Source organism: Serinus canaria, chromosome 5 (assembly GCF_022539315.1).
Source record: "Serinus canaria isolate serCan28SL12 chromosome 5, serCan2020, whole genome shotgun sequence".
NCBI lineage: Eukaryota > Metazoa > Chordata > Aves > Passeriformes > Fringillidae > Serinus > Serinus canaria.
The window spans coordinates 42,163,126-42,183,651 of NC_066319.1; the positions used below are offsets into that span (position 1 = coordinate 42,163,126).

General features: G+C 39.0%; 1 protein-coding gene and 1 long non-coding RNA gene across 4 annotated transcripts in view; one reads left to right on the forward strand and one right to left on the reverse strand.

Annotated features, from left to right (window-relative positions):
* The window catches only part of TSHR (thyroid stimulating hormone receptor), a 41,088-nt gene extending 27,208 nt beyond the window's left edge, over positions 1-13,880 (forward strand). For all 3 annotated transcript variants that reach the window (XM_030240203.2, XM_030240204.2, XM_030240205.2), the window contains 3 exons: positions 5,348-5,425; positions 11,324-11,512; positions 12,281-13,880. In XM_030240203.2, coding sequence (XP_030096063.1) covers positions 5,348-5,425; positions 11,324-11,512; positions 12,281-13,685 — 1,672 coding nt within the window. In that variant the 3' untranslated portion in view covers positions 13,686-13,880. The remainder of the gene's footprint in view (positions 1-5,347; positions 5,426-11,323; positions 11,513-12,280) is intronic.
* Positions 13,881-15,749: 1,869 nt separating this feature from the next.
* On the reverse strand, positions 15,750-19,889 carry LOC127059670 (uncharacterized). The gene is made up of 4 exons (XR_007777686.1): positions 19,776-19,889; positions 18,007-18,219; positions 17,424-17,475; positions 15,750-15,830 (listed from the first exon to the last, which is right to left on the reverse strand). It is a non-coding gene; the product is annotated as an uncharacterized LOC127059670 (long non-coding RNA).
* Between the last annotated feature and the right edge of the window lie 637 nt (positions 19,890-20,526).

Consider the following 20,526-nt stretch of genomic DNA (forward strand, 5'->3'; position numbering starts at 1 on the left):
TTAGTGCCCACAGAAATCACAAGATGTAAAATATGGCAAAAATAAAGCCAGTGTCTTGACTGAATCCCTCTAAGCTGCATGCAGCAATACTCAGAAACTTCCAAGCCTTGGCCATTATATTAACTGTGTTGGCTCTTCCACTTCTTACATTTTGACAAAACACAGGCTGGACATAATTTTGCAGCAATTTTTCTTTATGCTTTTCTCATAGTATGCAGGTGCTATTGCTTCTGTCTTCTTTGGAATTCTCCTTATTATTAAAGAATCAAAGGAAAATGTAGTTTTAGAAGCTCTGGAGTCCTAAACATCTGCTCTATTGAACTGGGAAGGAGAGAAGCAGACAGCACATACTAGCCTCTGTAGATACTGGTTGCTTATTTTTAGAAAAAAGAATGTAATTACTTATTAATTATTTAAAGATATATAAGTATTTTTTAAGGCTAAGAGTAGAGGGCTTTGCTGAGAGATCTGGGCAGACCTGAGAGCTGGGCACTCACCATCTCTACTGAATTTAACAAGAACAATTGCTGGACTCTCCATCTGGCACAGTGTAATCCTGGTTGTAGATACAAAGTGGAAGGCTGGAGAGCAGCCCCACAGAAGTAGAACTGGGGGTCCTGGTTGATGGCAAGTTGAACCTGAGCCAGCAGTGCCCTGGCAGCCAAGAGGGCCAGTGTTGTCCTGAGGTACATTGGGACAGCATCACCAGCCAGGCAAGGGAGGGGATTGTCCTGCTCTGCTCTGCACTGGGGCAGCTTCACCTTGAGTGCTGGGGGCAGTTTTGGGTGCCACAATGTGAGCAGGATATCAAACCCTTCAGTGTGTCCAAAGGAGAGCAGCCAAGATGGTGAAAGGCCTTGAGGGCAAGACTCATGAGGAGTGGCTGTGGTAACTTGGCTTGTTCAGCTTGGAGAAGGGGAACATGAGGGGCAGATCTCGTGGCAGCCCACAGCTTCCTCAAGGGGGGCAGTGGAGGGTGCTGATCTCTCTGGTGACCAGTGGTAGGAGACAAGAGAACAGAAAGAACCTGCATCGGGGAAGTTCAACTGGACATTAGGTGAAGCTTTTTTCCCCAAGAGGGCGGTCAGTCACTGGAACAGGCTCCCCAGGGCAGTGGTCACAGCACCAAGACAGAGTTCAAATTGCACCTGAATGATGGCCATGGTCATGATTTTGTTTTTCATTGTCCTGCAAGGACTAGGGAATTGGACCCCGTGATGCTTATGGGTCCCTTCCAACCTGATATGTCCTATGATTTATGATCCTAAGTGAATCCTACCAGAGACTGGCTATGATGCACTAGTCAATCAAAATTTAAAAGAATTTTAAAAAATAAACCACCAACAGAGTAACTAAAACTAGACTTATGTTTATGGGTTTATCTACCAGCAGTAAAAATGGTTTATTACAACAAACACTTTTCTCCTAATTAAATCATATGACAGTTACTTGGAGCAGAGCATTACTCTAGATGTACAAGGCAAACGAGGGAGCTGAACATGAGTGGTAAAGACTTTATCTGTTTGATAATCTACACTGAAATTTCTAAACTAATTTTCTGAAGTAGTTTGGTTACCATACGACAGGATAAAGTATAATTTTGCTAAGTGCAAGCTTGGAGATCTGTTGTTTCTAGAGGCAGCATTAAGTTAATGTAAGAGGCAAATATTTAATTTTCTCTGTTCTGACATTTCTAATTTGAACTCCTGTTTATCTACCACTGTATAGTGAAGGAAGTATCTGTTTTTCTCTGGGTCTGATCCAAGAGCATTTGAATTTAACAAAAATAGGAGCAAAAATAAACTAATAGAAAAAGGGTGAGGGAAATTTGAATGTGTTTTGAATGACTATCTCAAGGACAAAAGTAAGTAACAAAGCAAAACAATCAAAAACAATAATAAATTTTTGGCAAATTATTCAAAGACTTCATGTTCCATCCATAAATCAGAAGACATTTTGGGAATCTTGAAGGCTATCTTCTACTATGCATTATGCCTTTCTACCACTCTTGCAGTATAAGATGCCTATGTAATTCAAGGGGGCTAAAAAAAATTAATGCAGCTAGAGGTGAAAAACCGTGGATAAAGAGTTTCCATTATCATACCGAATAATTGCACTACCTAGCTGATCTTGTCATCCAACAAGGACTGGTGTTTTACAGCAAACCACAGCATTGCTGGGTAAGTTTTATAAGGGCAGGGAAGTCAGGAACCAGGATCGAAGGGCTCAATGACACTTTTACTGAAAAGCATTCATCTGACACTTGAATCCCTCATCTTAACCCATCATTAAAGTCCTAAACTGCATCACTCCTGCAAAGCAGTGCTGCTGCGCCAATGTTTATTTCTGTAAGGTAATTGGCGAGGAAAGAAGAGTTTTTAAAAGATATTTTCAGCAAATGGCAAAATATATTTGTGATGAGCTTTTACAGAACTATCTAAATTACTGAAGTGGAAAGTGTGCAATCTCAAAATCTAATCACAAAAATAAACTCCAAAAGAATATATTTACTTTAGTGTACACTTTCAGGGTTCACTTATAATGCTTGGCACAGCTCAGAGTTAAGATAAACAATTGTGTGGAAAAATCATATGATGAACCCTTAGTACTGCTCACTTGCATCTTTTTTGCCTGTTCTCCCTTTCTTTAACCTTCATTTCATAATCCACCTGGATGCATATATTTTACATAGCACTTGAACTATGTAAAATATATGCACTTGAACACATAGCACTAACACTCCTGTTAGTGTTTTGTGCCCTCAGAAGATCCTGCTCAGCATCCTGCAGTCATGGTGTTTTCTGGAGTGGTTCAGGCTTAACACAATATGCTTCCCACTTACCCCTGACCCTGAGTCCATAGAGACTGTTAGACACAACTATAGGTGGTTAACTGCTCTGACTGGATTGAAAAACATGAAAAAGGGCCCTCATTTACTTAGAGCACTACAAAAACATCAGCATCTCCTACTCCAGATTCTGCACTTACTGCTACAGATTTCCTGCAGCTTGCACTGGGGTATTCCTGTCTATCTGATTGCCATCCACCAGCTCTCCAAAATTACAGTTATTCTAGTGTCCCCACTGAGGCTAGATATTACACATCAGCCATGTGATTTCAAAAACTTCTAAGATTTGTTTAGACATGTTGACACCACTGTTGTGGTGTCAAACAAATTCTTCTCCAGGGAATTTAAATGACAATCTATATCATTTAACTATCAGTAACAGCAGGATTAACAGCACTTTCAGAAGGAACTGACTCTACATAAGCTTTTTATGGTCAAATTAGTATTTACCAAAGCCTTATTCTTTCCATCTAAAAGCAGTACCTACAAAAAGAAAAGGGCCTAAGCAACTGAAACCAATTAGCATCAGGAAATTGTACATTCTGAGGGGCTTGACTCACTGATGTGAAAACTGGCAGCTAACACTGCAGCCCCTCCTTAGTAACACATGGTTCTGTACTTCCCAAAGTCTCTAGCTGTTTCTATTTGTAACTTTGAAGATTTTTGTCAGGCATACAGCTATTATATTTCAGGTTTATTAGTCACTATGGTACTCAAACATCAGGGGAAAATATTTCAAAATTGGACAAGCAATTAAGTGGTTGTATAATAGGGTCTAGTTACTAAAGCAGACAGGTTTTATTAGGTTAAGCAGGTTTTGTGTCCTTCAACACTACAATCTAGATGTTGAAATCTTGGATTAATTCTTAACTGTTGCTCTGGTTTTAATATTTGTATTCGTTTTGCAGACAAAATCATAAGGAAATTTACACACTAAAGGAAAAGATCAGAACAATAATATGCCATTTACAAAATATGAAAATCAGTTCTCAGAAAACACAAACACCAGGTGATGCTAGAATGCCATATATTAATAAAGAATGAAAGCTTATTTCAAACAACAACAGCTAAGAAGGTGATGTAAACTATTTTTCTCTGTAAGAAACAAGGCTTAAGGCATGAGTAATGTCCAATGAATAGCATGCCAGAAGCATTGTTTGGCTCCCTAACACTTTCTGTGGTGTAACCCAGATGAAGTGCATTTACTTCTCATTTCTTACTATGGTGATCAATATAAGCTTATATCCAGTGACTGTTATGAAAAATTTGCCAATGACTTCAACCAGGACAGGATCAGAATATTTACTTAGTTTTTTCCACACCACAGCCTGCCAGCTGGGCGAGGGAAGGGATTGTCCTGCCCTGCTCTGGTGCAGCCTCACTGTGAGCAGTTTTGGTCACACAATAAGAAAAGATATTAAACTATTAGAGAGTGTTCAAAGGAGGGCTGGATGGTGAAGGACCCTGAGAGGATGTATGAGGAGCAGCTGAGGTCACTTGGTCTGTACAGCCTGGAGGGGAGAGCTCATTGCAGTTACAACTTTCTCATGAGGGAAAGAGAAGAGAAAGACCCTGATTTCTTCTCTGGGGTACCCAGTGACAGGACAGGAGGGAATGCCATGAAGTTTTGTCATACAGGTTTAGGCTTCATATTAGAACAAGGCACTTCACCCAGAGGGTGGCTGGGCTCCTCAGGGAAGTGGTCACAGCACCAAACCTGACAGAGTTCCAGAAATGTTTAGACAACAGGCACATGGTGTGACTCCTGGGGCTGTTCTTTGCAGGGCCAGAAGTTGGATTTTGATGTTCCTTGTGGGTCCCTTCCAACTCAGAATGTTGGACTCCGTGAACTTCACAGACACCCTCTGACACCTGTTGTGACCACCTTCCTATTGCATTTTTTATCTCATTAGCTACATCACAAAATTCTGAATGTTTATAATGGGGTACCAAACATCCCATTCTTTCCTTGCTGTTCTTATAACAAAACTTTGATCTTAACTTTTGGCCTGTATATAGAAACTTCCACTGGATTATGGAGATTTTAAAGCATTTAAAAATTTTCTTGAACTCACAACATGGAGGAAATTGTTTTCCTGTTTGTTCATGATGTGTTCCATCATGTAATTCCCCATACCCCATTTTGATGAAAGAAAACAAAACTATTTGACCTCATCCTCACACATATGTACTTGAAGATAGTGTATATGCACGTGCCCTTATGTGTATGACAGTGAGAGAAAAAATTTGGAACAAAGATAATAAATAAATTAGCAAAAATAAAATATTTGTTGAGGAATTAAATTGCTTTTAAAAATGGAAAACCTGTATTTTGTTTCTTGGGTACACAGAAAATGAAGTAACTGCTTATGTTTCAATATGTGGTTGGGAATGGATGCCCTTTATACATAATGCTTTTGTACATTTGTGCAGGCAAGTAAACTCAAGAACTTCAGTAACCTATGGATAACTACTTCCAAATTTTGTTTGTTTCTGCAGCTATCTGCACAAGAACAAATACCTCAAAGTAATCAATGATGATGCATTTCTGGGAGTGCACAGTGGACCGACTCTACTGTAAGTAGGTGAAAATGAACTATAGAAAGCTTTAAAAATAATACTGTTTTAGCTTACAATTTCTTTACAACCATTAGCTTCAGAGCAGCAGGGACAGGAATAGCATGTTTACAAAAATAATACCAGCAACAAAACCTGTGCTTTAGGAAACTGATTTATTAATCCTACATTACATATACTGTTCCTACCAATTATTCTTATGGAAGATTCTGTACTAAAACCTGTCTTATGGCTGTACAATTGTAATAGAAAAGGAGGACTCTTGTACCACACATGTAAAGGCAATGAAGGAGAAAGAGAGGAAAGAGATGAAAAAATAATTTTAGAGAGAAAAATAGTTATTTCTGATGCTCTTCTTTTTTCTCATGTTATTTGGCTTCCAGTCTGATTTTATAATCCTCCAAAGAACTTTTCACTAATATTAGGAATCATAATGTAGAATGAAAATAAAACTTTAGGGAAGTAAGAACTTCCAGAAGAATCACATTCCCTGACTCAAATTGTCTAGTATGTAATGTAGTGCCTTCAGCTGACCACAAGGAAAACTGAAATACTGAAAGGGGAATTTCTTCCTCCAGTGCAAAACTAGATGAAGCTGGCAGTGCTCAGTCCATATAAGAACAAGCTTTACTTTCTACTCTTCAGGAAAACAGCTTATTCATAGCAGAATAACTGTACTTTTCTTGGAAGGAATCCTAGCAGCTACCTGCAATAACAAAAGGTGCAGAAGTTTTTGTTTTTCTTTCAGAATCTTTTCAACTCCAGAAAATCTGTCTGGCTCCAGCAGGTGAGAGCCTGCAGAAGCACAGATTTTAGACTCTTGATTGTTGGGGATATTTAAAGCATCAGTGTTGTTGTTATGCTGGACAGGTGAACAAGTAATGATATGCTGCAGAAGTTTGTGGGTGGTTAATTGTATGCTGTAAGAGCCAGTTAAGCTTCCTGAGGCTAGCTTGGAGACGTATCAGTTACACAAAACCTCTTGGTTTAGGGGCTAGAGATGCTTTCTTAGGATGTGCATATCTAAAAAAATAAAAGAACTTCTAAAAAGTAAAGAACTTCCTTTCAAGTTAGATATCTCAAATGACTTGAATTTTTTTCTAGTCCTCCATAACTATTGTGCTATCCCAGCTACCATTGATCCTAAACAGCCAGCTATCCATCTCCTCTTAGAATGATGTACCTTAATGGCTAATAAGAGTCCTAGCAGTACTTATAACTGAAGAGAGATGTGGTACTTACTCTAGTGTCATTACAGAGAGAGGTCTTGCTTCTCAAAGGCAGAGGGCCAGAAATGGCATGTCAGCACAGTAAAACTACAGTGGATTTACAAAGACAGAGTATTTCATATCATGATGCTTTGCTATCTAAGTCCTAAAATGAAGCTCCTAGGATGGTGTCACAGTTTAACACTGGCCTGCAGCTCAGCTCCACACAGCTGCATATTTGCCCCTGCACCCAATGGGGTAAGGGAAAGAATTGAAAGGGTAAAAATGAGAAAAATCATGGGTTGAGATAATGTCACCTTAATAATTAAAAAAGGGATGTCGAAAAAAAGTCAGAGGGTCAAGAAAACAAACCAAATCCAAGAACAACAAGTGATGTAACAAAAACAATTGCTCACCACCAGCCCATTGATTCCCAGCCAGTCCCCTGGCAGTGGCAATCTTGGCAAATGTCCACCCAGTCTTTACTGCTGAGCATAATTTGATAAGGTCTAGAATATCTCTTGGTCAGCTGTCCTGGCTATCTCTCCCAAATTCTTGTGCACCCTTAACCTCCTCGCTGGTCAGATGGTGTGAAAAACAAAAAATGCCTTGTCTGTGTGTAAGTACTGCCCAGGGACAGCTAAAACATCAACACTATTTTCACTTCCAATTCAAAAACATAGCCACATACTAGCTACTGTGAAGAAATTTAACTCTATGCCAACCAAAACCAGTATAGAATTATTAATTCAAGTTAATCGATTTTAATTTTATTTTAATGTAATTTTAATAGCAGCTTAGGCACTTGAGTTACCCACAGATAACCAGGAATTATTCTGCATGTGTAATGTGGAAAAGTTCTGCCACAAAATGAACAGCAATTTAAAGCTGAATCCTTCCACCTGGACAGATCTCTTAGCTGACCTATAGGAACTAGAATTATTTTAACAGGAACAAAAGAGTTTCTGAAACTCCCACATATGCATTACCTTAAGTGGGCTGAAGTCAAAAGATGAAAACTGAGTGAAAACCTAGTATTTGTGGTTGTGTTGTATCAATGGCCACTAACATCTCCCACAGACAACAAAAATGTCCTTGCAATTGGTGCTTTAGTAGACACCCACCCGTACCATCATGACCAATGAGTTACTTACAGAGAGCCCACAGATTTGTTAACTAGGGCAGCAGTCTGAAAAGTCTGACCAATACAGCCCTTCCATATTCCCTTGGGCAGTGTAAACAACTTAGCCTGTTATAAGGACTAGTTTAAGTAATTTTTCAGGCACCTAGTTGTTGTTAGCTGACCATTTGGTCTTCCTCAAAATAGTTTTACTTCCAAGCTGTTTCACCTTGAAAATTAACTCTATGGAAAATTATTGTGAGAATATTGCTTTTTTTCTGGGACAATGAATGGCATTGCTTATAGTGGCAGCAGTATGCACCAAAAAAAAATTTTCAACAATTTCAAAAAGGGAACATTTATGGAGCTCTAAAGAGCAATCCTGTCTTGCCTCCCTACCAAGCTACCAGAACTCATTGTCTGGAATTCCCTATATGCACTCTTCAGGTGAGATAGGAATTTATAGTAGTTGGAATGTGTGCCCCAGAGATCGTGCTTTTTTTCTGATCAGGATTTCAACAGCAACTTAAAGGCTGAAATACAGACCATGGATCCACTCAAATGGGGTAATATTCCATTTTGGTTTTGAAAGAAACCCAATGAGCAAGTTTAACTACAAAGAATTGTGCCTGACTATATGTACGTTGTGTGAGTTTGGCCATGTATGGCCAGTATGTTTAATTAGGTGGTCTGCTCTCAGGCCTCCTAATTAAACATACTCAAGTATTGAAAAGCTAGGTAATTTCTTTTTTTCAAATTTGCAGTTTACAACAGCAGAGGGAGCGGGGATTGTGCTCACTGAATAAAGGAAAACAGATGTCAGCAATTCTGGTTCCTTTGTCACTGTTGCATACTCAGATGTATGTAGATGTATAAACTGATTGCTCCCTTTAGAAGACTATTTTAATAGAATGATGACATTACATTGCTCTTCACCTCAAAATGAAACCTTGGCAAGGATTCAGCAACTCGGTGGACCTGATTTACTAAATGCGACAAGAGCTGCTGCCAAGAGCAAAAGTTCAACAGAGTACAACAAAAATACAATCAGGCACATTATTCAATTAGCTTTTGAACATAGTCCAAACCCAAATGTTACAGTCACACAGATACATGTGAGCAGTTAATTATCTGTAGAATGCAGAATTGCTCTTTAAAGCATCATTTCCCAGTCTAGGAATGGTTCCTCCCATGGGAAGAAGCAAGTCTTTGAGCAAGAGGAGCACTCTGTATTTTGCTAATCAAACAATGCTTTTTTTTAGATTTAAACAATCTTTCAGTAGAGTTAAAATAGTATCTGTAGTTTAAGCTCATCTGTTATACATTTTATGCTTTATATATTCCAGTTGTCAAAAATTTGTATACCATTAGGTAAAAATTCTCAGTTGTACTATGATGCATTCTATCTCATTTTCTTAACTATCTGTCTTTTAATTTATTGCTGTTACTGAATTTCATACTTGAGTTGCATGCTTCCAGCAATGAAAAGGATTATTGACAAAAGCTATTATCGCTTCGATCTAGTTCTGAAATACTGACTTCATAAAACTAACAAAGAATTAGACTGAAATACAATAACCCAGGACAAAAGAAAAAAAAATCCTGAGCAACTGAATATCTGTTTAACACTTCTATAATATACAGTTGGTTCAGAAAACAACATCTGTGAATTCATAAGCTATATTTTATTCCCATGTTTATCTGGACCTCTCCAAGGTCTCCTTAACATTCAATATAATGTGTAAATTTCAGCTGAGATAAACAATAGCCTAGAAATACAAGAAAATATATGAGGACTAAACAAAACTACTACCAAGCCAAAATGTTGAGAGTGGTTGAGAGCACTTTGGTTGCTGTTCCACCTCACAGCACAGAACTCTACACAAGCGCTTCCAGTACCTGAGTGGGCTCCAGACCATGGCTACTTCAAAGCTAAAGTCTGGTCTGGCTCTAGGCTAGCTGAGAATGTTGCTAGCCTTTTCCATAATCCTGAGCATTTGACACCTTCCACAAGAGTGTGTCTGCCTGGTTTCTGTCTCAGCCTTGTAGGCGTTTGTCAAAGGCCTTGCAGAAGTCCCAGGAGACTTTGAGCAGATCATACAATGCTCAGAGAAGTTTGCAAGGCAGGACTTATTTCTACGTAAGCCCCTTATGTGCTGACTTTCCCCACGTATATCATATTCCGTGGTGGCTTCTTTGCTGCCTTTCTGCAGGAGAACAAAGCTGAAGGTTCCACAACCCTTTTACCAATTCAACTACTTCCTCCTTCAGCTGCTTCAGAACTGTTCTGGTGAAAACCATCAAGTCCTCGTGACTTGCTAGGATTCATTTTATCAGTTTCCTGCCTAGCCTGTTTTATGGTCACTTCAGTTTGAGACAGATCCTCTTGACAAGCCCATCAGACCTCTTGCCCATTCTCTTGTGTTTCTTTAAGGGTGTAAGCTATCTCTTAGCAGTGCCAGCATGACACTCTTACATGCAATGTAAGCACTATTGTGTTAAACCTCATCTTAGTTATCAATATGATTGGATGTTAATGAGACAGACATAACTGCAGTCAGTTCCCATTTTTCTCAGCAGACCAAAATCAGGACTGATCATCCTTGACTGATTGGGACTGACCATACTTGGCTAATCAGGGCTTGGTAAGAAGCAGCAAGACAAGAGGAAATCGCCTCAAGTTGTGCCAGGGGAGGTTTAGATTGGATATTAGGGAAAATTAGTTCTAATTTCCTTTTGGGTTCAAGAAACCAGACAGTGAGCAAGACTTCCAGAGGAATAAGAAAGAGTAGAAAAAACAGATTTATTTATTATGAGAGTGTTCATGATAAAACAATGCTCGAACAATGTTCTTACCCTAGAACTCCTTTCAGAGGTTTACTTCTTCACAGACTGTAATTTTAAAAACATTTTATCTTCAAGTGTCACTAGAAGAGGTTCTGGGATAAAGCAAAAACTGGGTAGAAAACACCAGCAGGACCAGGTGACACTCACCTGGCAGTCTGAAAGGAAAGCCACCTCCCCATCAACTGTGCATTATCTCTCTCATGAGTCCACTTCAGCAGACAAGTAGAAAGCAACAAACACAATACTCAGTTTTCTGAGAGATTCAGGATGGACTACAATAGAAGATTTGAATTTCAGTATATAGAGAATATTCTTTTAGGAATTACAATGCTTTCTATTAAAGTTTGCCAATGGGTTAAAATTATTCTTAGGAAATATAACTCTTCCAATGGAAGATGTGATTTCTTTAAAGGATTTTTAAAACTGTGGTTGCATATATTTGTATCTCATGGCTTTAAGGTGTATTTTTAAAAGTCATGATTTCTTTATAATACATATTCTTTATAATACATAAAAGACAATTAAGACAAGAGCTTTAAAAGACAGTGAAAATCATGGAGAAATGAACAGCCTTTTGAATTTGAATGGTATCAGAACTAAGCCAGGCAATATGAAACCCCCACCTCCTCAGGATTTGATTTTTACTGTAGAATTCTGTGAAACTCCTGAAGAACAGTAACAATCTGAAAAAAAGTCTGATTTAGTAATCTTTTTCTTTCTTAGAGATGTCTCCAGAACAGCTGTTGCCAACCTTCCAGCCAAAGGATTGGAAAGCCTAAAAGAACTAATGGCCAAAAATACCTGGACTTTAAAGAAATTACCAGCTGTAAAGGTATTTCTTCAGCTAATGCGAGCTGACCTATCATACCCAAGTCACTGCTGTGCTTTCAAGAGCTGGAAAAAAAAAAGTGGGTGAGTTTCACTAACTGGCATTTATTTTTTTAAATATATCAGTAAAGACAATGTTCATAAAAATACATCAATTGGCACTTTTGTAACAATTTTTTCTAGGTATAGACCATGTTCTTTGAAACAGGTTACAATTGCAAAGTGGCAGAAGAATTTTTTTGTAAGACCTTTTGCAGCAGCTCCTCCTCTTGTTGAGCCCAGAATTTAAGTGCAAGAAAAAAGAAAAGGGTAATGTGCTACAGCAAGGCCTAGAAAAAAAGCATTGGAGAGGTTATAGCCTCAAGTCTCATGTTTTCTAACTGAACAGCTGTTAACTACTGAAAATGTTTTGACTGCAAATACTGCTGCAATGAGGTACAGAATTCAAAATTTCTGCACTGCTAGTTAGACTGATGGAAGTTGTGGGAGAAAGTGAATAGTGAGCAACAGTGAAAAATAAAGTAATATTGTACGTTATATAAGAAGTTATAAAGAATAAATAAATGCCTTCTTACCTACTAAGAATGTAGATCTCGAAAAAGAAGATGGATTATGGATGTCAAACAAGTAAAATTACTACTGGTTATAAAATTAAAAATACAGTTAAATAAAAATAGCCCAGAAAAGCTATCATACATTTTATGGTCTGTTAACAAAAATATATCCAATCACATTTTCATAGCTACATTTTCATCCAGGATTATTTGCTTTTGAAGCATTCTCTTTGTTCATAATCTGTGCACCAGTCAAGACTATAAATGCCAGCAGTGATTTCCCCATCTACTCTTTCAGGATCCTAGAGTACCTGATGTGTAACCAGAGCAGCCACAGCTTTCATAAGAGATCAGTCAAGACTCTCAGAGACCCATTTTACAAAGATTATGAAGAAGAATACACAGACCACACCAATGCTGTGTATGACACAAACACCAAGTTCACAAGTTTTCATGAAAATCCCCATTATTACATTTTTTTGGAGGAGCATGGAGAAGAAAATCTTGGCTTTGGCAAGGAGCTCAAGAACCCTCAAATGGAAGATGTCCAGACCTTTGACAGTCATTATGACTATCCTGTCTGTGGAGGCAATGAAGATGTAATATGCACACCAGAGCCCGATGAGTTTAATCCCTGTGAGGATATAATGGGATATCAGTTTCTGAGGATTGTGGTGTGGTTTGTGAACCTGCTTGCCATCCTAGGCAACATTTTCGTCCTTTTCATCCTTCTCACCAGTCATTATAAACTGACTGTACCTCGCTTTTTGATGTGTAACTTGGCCTTTGCCGACTTTTGCATGGGGTTATACCTCCTTCTGATCGCTTCAGTGGATCTCTACACCAGGTCAGAGTACTATAATCATGCCATAGAGTGGCAGACCGGGCCTGGCTGCAACACAGCCGGGTTTTTCACGGTCTTTGCCAGTGAACTGTCTGTGTACACCCTGACCGTGATCACCCTGGAGCGCTGGTACGCCATCACCTTCGCCATGCGGCCTGACCGCAAGATTCGCCTGCGGCACGCCGTGCTCGTCATGCTGGGAGGGTGGCTCTCCTGCATCCTGCTCGCCCTTTTGCCACTGCTTGGGGTCAGCAGCTACAGCAAAGTCAGCATCTGCTTGCCTATGGACACTGAAACACCAGTGGCTGAAGCCTACATTGTCTTTGTTTTAATGTGTAACATTATCGCTTTTGTCATCATTTGTGCCTGCTACATAAAAATCTACATAACTGTGCGAAACCCCCAGTACAAGTCAGGGGACAAAGACACCAAAATTGCCAAGAGGATGGCTGTGTTGATTTTCACGGACTTTCTGTGCATGGCTCCCATCTCCTTCCATGCTCTATCTGCCATTATGAACAAACCATTGATAACTGTCTCCAATTCCAAGATTTTGCTGGTACTTTTCTACCCGCTCAATTCTTGTGCCAACCCCTTTCTTTACGCTATTTTCACCAAAGCTTTCCGCAGAGATGTGTTTATCCTGCTAAGCAAGTTTGGTATATGTGAGCATCAGGCTCAAGTCTATAGAGGTCAGACAGTCTCAGCCAAAAACAGCAGTGGGTCTTACGGGCAGAGAATCAGCCGAGGGATAGGTCAGGTTCTTACAAGCATTCAAGACCCAGTCAATGATTACCTTCCTGCTGTGACAATGCAGAACCAAATTCTCATGGAAGAATGCAAGCAAACTGAGCTCTAACATCTCAAAGTATCACAGCCAAAACCTGGGCAAGAGGGCGATTGTGCATACAGTGAATCAAGTGAGAAGATAATATTGTCCATATCCTTTCCCCCTAGGGTATACTTTGCTATAGCTGAAAGTACTTCTGGAGTGGTCTTCTTTCAGATAAACCACTTATTTGAAACCTCTTACCAGTGGAGGGGAAAACACATGGTCCCGATGATAATTCTAGAAGTAGATGTGAATGCTCTACCTAAATAGGAAAATTATATATAAACTGAGCAAATATACCCTCATCCTAAAAAGAATTTTACAAAAAGAAGCCCAACAGTAAGACTTGCGGGTACTTACATGCCTGAAAAAAATTGATAAAGTTGGATAATTAAAATAATATTAAAAAAAATTAAAGGCTGAAGCTCTCAAACAGCTACATGTCTAAAGGTTGGGTTCTTTTTCTAACAGCAATTTTCTAAAACTTCCACCATACCTAAAATGGAACAGGTTTCTTCTCATTCTGTCATCCTGACCTGAAACAAATCTAGTCTTTTATTTGCTGTTCTTGGTTTAGTTTGGTGAGGTGGGAAAACAAGCTTCTTCTTCATACTGCCTTTATAGTGGTAAAAGGCAAATTATCCCTGATTTTGCAGCTGCTCATAAGGTAACAGGTAAGAAAAATTAGGGCATTTGTGTCCATTGTTATCACTCTCTCACTTTTGGATAAATCTATTTAGGAGCTGGTTTATTTGAATTTGTTTTGAAGACCAGGCTACCCAGTCAATTTAATAATGGTTGTTGGGGTTTTTTTTAGATGACTGATCCAGTTGTTACCATATTTCAGAACTGTTTTATCTGAGCGTATTTATTGCTCTGAACACCCTGCAATTCCTGCTTTCTTACCACTTCTGCTGTCCCTACTTACCTCTCTCTCACAGGGTAGAACTTTCCTTTTAGCCCTTTCTGTGTTGAGCCACCTCAATCACACTTTTAGGTTCCTTCAAACCACACAGTTTACTGCATTGAAGGCTGACTTGTAGCTCCTCAACGTGCTTTAAGAACATCTGTCTTGTAGCAAGACCTGTTACCTGTCATTCCTAACGTCTGCAGCACAACTACAACACAGTTATCTTCTGGCTGACCACAGCCTGGCTGTAGCTGGGACATATGCTCTCCACAGTGTGCTTAAGGAAATCCATGGTCAGACCCAAGGAACAACCCCCAGCCTAAAGCATTAAAGCATCCTTCTGCCCTACATGCTGCTAGATGGGGCCAGACCAAGGTCAGGCTTGGCTGTGCTCAGCTCATTCTTACACCACAAACAAATGAAGAGGCCTGGCCCTCCACCTCCTGCAGACATCAGGACTCCAGGCAGGAGCTGCTCTGCACCAGCTGCATTGTTAACACCTGAGTGGCCTGAGTGCCTGGCTTTGCTGGCAGGATCACACCTGGTCCCAGCCAGCTCCACAGACTGGCTCTGCAGAACTGCTACCAAGGTTACTGTGGATCATTTCACTCAGCTATTTGAAAGCCTTGGCATAGGAATGGAAAATATTGTGTGAATATTTGCCTTCAGGTAGGAATTTTTAAATTAATTTTGTAATATCTCTGCTGGTTTTCATGGAATTAGAGTTTTTGAGGAACTAAAATTAAATTGATCAGACAATAGTCAGGGCTTACATAATGTGGGCTACTAGTATCCAAAAAAACTTAACGGTAGAGCCCTTTGAACTGCTGGCTACTACAGATGCAAACTGAGTGATTGCAAATACCATGTACATACTCTATGTGATTCTATATTTTCCAAGTATTTAAAACTCAATTAGATTCTGTATTTCTGATTGTAAATGAAAGCTGCTTGAATGAGCAGAAGCAAGGGCCTAGATTCATGGATTCCATGAGATAGTGTTCTAGAAAATAAATAATCTATCATTGTTAATGCCATTAAAAAAATCGACAGTATTGTATTATAGACTAATTTAGCTGCTTATTTGGGGGAGAGGCATATTTCCATTTTAGGTTGATTCTCAGCAAACTCTGAAAGCAAAACTGCTGAAATCCAATAATAATTTATTACCTCCTCTTCTGTAATCTGGAGTTGCCCAGTGTTACATCAGAAACAAAGACAGCTTCTTAAGTGTGCAGATCAGCAAAATTCCTTACTCCTTACTGGAAAAGAAAACCGAAGCTTAAATCATATTTCTTTTTGGAAAGAAAGGAAAGACTAAATCAAAATTTATGTTAAAAGTGCTTTTAAAAGTAACACAAATATTTTATTCACAGAAACGACTAGGACTTGGGAAAGGTGTGTTATGTTGGACTGGTATAGGTTGTTTGTAAACTAACAGCAGCTGTTTGCTGTTACTAATGGATGACAGATATATTTACACATTATTGAGCTTTTCTGTCTCTCATTATTATATATACCTTATGCCTGTTAAAAGAATTCTGAGATACTGCCTATATCAACAAAGTTTGATATTTCCAGTTTGTCTTGCATAGTCCTTGTGTTTAACTTGGTAAAAAACATTTTAGTAGTCCTTGGAAAGGTCCAGGCAAATACAATTTAAATAATTTTTTTGCCAGACCTTTTCTTGTAAATGTTTGTATCCTATAGGTATTCTCTTCCATTTCTGCTCTGATCAACTTCCTGAGCTATTTTTGGGTTTGCACACACCTTTATGTAGTACTTGCTATTTTAAATCAGTCCCAGCAAGTTGTATTATTTCTGGCATTTAGTATGTACGTTCTCTAGAATACTTCAGAAATAATGCAAATCATGGGAATAAAATGTTTTGTTTGAAACTAAAAGAGGCTCAACAAGTATTTTTTGGGAAATTTTAAAATACTTTTCTATAAAAGAAGTTAATACTATTTCTTTTGCATTCAACTTCATTGCTCTCCTTGGCTAACCTATCCCATGACACACTGTCTGATGCAGGTTTGGGGGGCTTTAGCTCCACCACTAGCTGTGAGAGGGATGTCCTAAATGGCCATCTCAGACAGTGCAGTAGGGATAGAAAGGAAGAGAAGTAGTACTGCGGAGCTCAGGGGCTCCACAACCATCATTCATTATATCCAAGATAATCCAAAAGGGAAAAAAGCTGTAAAGTTGAGATGGGGCCTTAGTTATGAACACTTGGAACTTTGAGCAATTTAATGGCTTTAGGTGACCTTGGGTAGTCTCCTCTCTCTCCAACAGAGAGAGATGTGAGTTTTTTATAGAGTAGGTATTGGTTCCAGATGACATCATCTGCAACAGGTCAGCTATAGTCCAAGTAAAGCCTACCCTGGCCTGCTATTGGTGTTTGGATTCTGAAAACAGCACAAGCCATCGAAGATAAATTTCACATCACTAGCATAGCATTTTGGCTCATTAACACAAATGTCCTCTTGCTTCCTTTCTTGTGGGATAAATAGAGGATTCATGCTCACATTACAGGAAAATCTGTACCAAAAAAAATCTCCTTAGAAAGAGAAGCTTGATTTGAGTAGAAGCCCTATGCTTATATGTTAATATAAACCAAACCCTCCCTCCCAGGCTGTTTGGGAAGGCTGATGAGTAATAGCAGCATAATCTGTATTGTTTTTCTAACAGATGCCAGGCATCTGCACTCTAAAACCACTTTGTAATCAAATGGTTTCTGGGTGGCTGTTAAAATTGGACAGTGAGACACAAAATTAGTTGGATATTATGCCTTTCCCTTAGGCACTCTCCTCCTTTGTAGGGATTCTGAAAATATGACATTATACTGCACTTACATGTAGGCTTTGTGGACTAAGGCAGGAGATGTTGAAGGGCTCTCATCAGGCCCTGGAACAGAAAATGGTTAAGAGGTCTTAGTGACGCACACTGGGAGATTCTGACAACATTGTCAACCTGGAACTCAACCTATCTCCATAAAACTGGAATACTTTTCATCTGTTTAGTCACTTCCATCTGACCAGACTGATTTTTGTGTGACTGGAAATCATGATGTGAAAGTAAACAAATGAAGGCTCAATGAGGTCAATACACAGAGCACTTCATCAGAACACATCAGCTCTAACTTCCTATTCCCATTCCACACCTGCCCCCACTGTGCCCCCATGCACACACATTGGTATAAATTTCCACAGAATCCCAAATTTCTAGGTTCTCAGACACGATACTAATCCTATGTAGTTTTGTAACTGCCTGGCCTTACATTCCACCCTGAATACATTTGGTAACTATTCCAAAACATGGGAAAGTCTCATGAACTGCAGCACCAGACTTGGACCTCACTGGGGCCATCTTGAACTTACTCCTTTCAAGGGTTTAACTTCCATGGGATTATTATAATCAACTTGAATCTTACCCCACCTTTTTGGGAGGACTTCTCTGTGCTGTTCCAATTATAGGCAACACCAGGGCTTGTACTTGTGGCCATCTCAAGTCATATTCTTACTGCTGCACACCTGTGCAGTTCCACTGAAGCTCGTGAAGCTTTGATGAGTTCAAGGAGAAAGAACCCACTAATTTTGATTCTCAGCTATTCAATATGCAGCTGTGATGGGGAGTATCTTTTTCTTCCCTCTTAAGGAAAGAAACATGTTGTGAAAATCAACACATTAACAACCTGTATCTAAGAGCTCACTAAACAGTCATTAGAAAGTGACTGAAACTATTGGATTGTTATTCACATATATACTGTGCTAGTTTTTACAAGACCTACTTTGCTGTCTGGAAGAGCTTCTGTTTCAAACACAGGCTGATGACTGATTGGACTGCAAAGCCCATGCTGGCTGTCTTACAGCTTCAGCTGAAATGACAGTGGCTTTTTGAAAAGTGAAGAAAAACTGCAGTACTCATATCTTTTATGAAGGCAGAACTGCAACAAATTAAACTGGACCAGTAACATGAATTTTAACAAAAACCTTCCCACTGCAGGCTCTGAGGTTTTACCTGAATGTCTGTCTGCCCCATGGCCTGCTGCTGACATATGCAGGATAGCACTGAAACACCAAGCAGCACTAAAGCTGTATTTGTGCTGGTTTCAGTTGACTGTAGTAAGAATTCCCTAAGTTATATGTGGATTACTGCTGCTGCCTAGAGGGAGCTGTGGAAACAACAAATTAATTCTTTTTTAGCCAACTGCAGATTTGCAACTAAACCCTGCAACGGTCAGTATAAAGCAGCAAGAACAATATTTTCATTAAAGCAGTTAGGAGAGTGCCTGACACACTGGTATGTGCACTTTTCCCATGAAAACTCCAGAAGGGAAAAAAAAAAAAAAAGTGGTTTTTCAATTCATACATACACTTCTCCTTTGACATGAAAGTAAACTTGCAGTCTCTCATTGATTTTTGTTTTTTTAAGGGATGGCTGCATTATTTTATCTTTATCTCTGTACTGTTCCCTTGTTCCAGTTTCTCTTTACATCTCTTTCCTCTGCTATTGAAAAAGCCCACACTCAATTTTAAGAATTACTTCATGTTTCCCATCTACTATCTGAAATGATTTAGGCTACCCGGCAACACAGGAACCTCTGAGAGAAATAACAAAGTAGTTTAAGGACATGAAAATCATTTAGGACAGAAAATGAAAGCTAAAAGATATTCTGAACAAAGATTAACAGTAATTTAATCTGGTAAATTTAAGAACTGCTCTACTTTCTCTCTGCCCCCTCCCAAAACCAACTTCAATGATACATGCAAAAACTTCTGTGATATGAATATATTTCACCTTTAGCTACTTGATTTTTTAACACCAGTATCATCATCACACTTATCAAGCCCTTTGTCAACTCTTTAAACATACAGGGAATTTCACTAGATGCTGATTTAATGTTTTAAGACTGAAACTACTTATTAAAATCAGACAGACAAAGTTCCACAAGAACTAGGACATCAGAAATATTATTCCCAGCACTAAGGCTTTTTCTTCATTAAAACCATGAACAAGGTGAGCTCAGGAGGAAAGGGCTTCCATCCTGCAACAATTTGAATTTTCTGAAACAAAAGGCAATCTGTGCCAAAGCAAACTTACAAGCAGTATTCCAAGCAAGAGAATTCTGCAATAAATCCGTTTTTAGAAATGCTGTACTTCCCACAACACTTTGTTTCCTTACCTGGTGGAACCAGACAACCCACCTAGAGTCAGCCACTCGTTCCTCCAAGGGGAAAGGTCTGTATGAAACACTCAGATGCTGGTACAGCAGGACACACGAGGAGCCCAATCTGCAGGGGACTCACAGCAGGATTCCTAGGAGAAATGGGAAAAATCAGGCACACAAGAGCCTTAGTAGAGAGGATTGCCTTCCTTATTTTGCTGGTCAAAATGGTTTTCCCCATCACAAGCAAGGAAGGCTGTTCTTTACCTTGACATTTAATTCAGCAGCTCCAGTACTCATAAAGCAGCGTCCAGATTCTCTTGGGATTTCAATGTCTGATGTTCCAGACATTAAGAGGAATTTTTCCACAACATTGTTCTCCTTCAATTGGTTCCTCTAGCAAAGGAAAAACATTTCCACCTTGACAGAATCACACATCCACACATAACATTTTTTGCTGTTACAAGATAATTTATTATTTTTACAATTTAATGATAGTCCTTGCTTTGGATTTGCTATTGAAATATACTTATCCAAATTAAACACCATGCTTTCAATTTCAGTAAATTTTTATTCACCAAACTGAACTAAAAAGGAAAACAAAAACTAGATTTTTTTTAAACAGTTATCATTAAAAAGCATATTAAAATAGCAGTTTAAGAATATCCATCTTCAGAGAGCAGTTTTTGACCTATGGAAGTGAACGGGCAATTCAGAATCATTTGTAATGTAAAGCACTATTTGCATTTATTCTCTCCTTATACTATCTACTTCAGATAACCCTCTTTCAG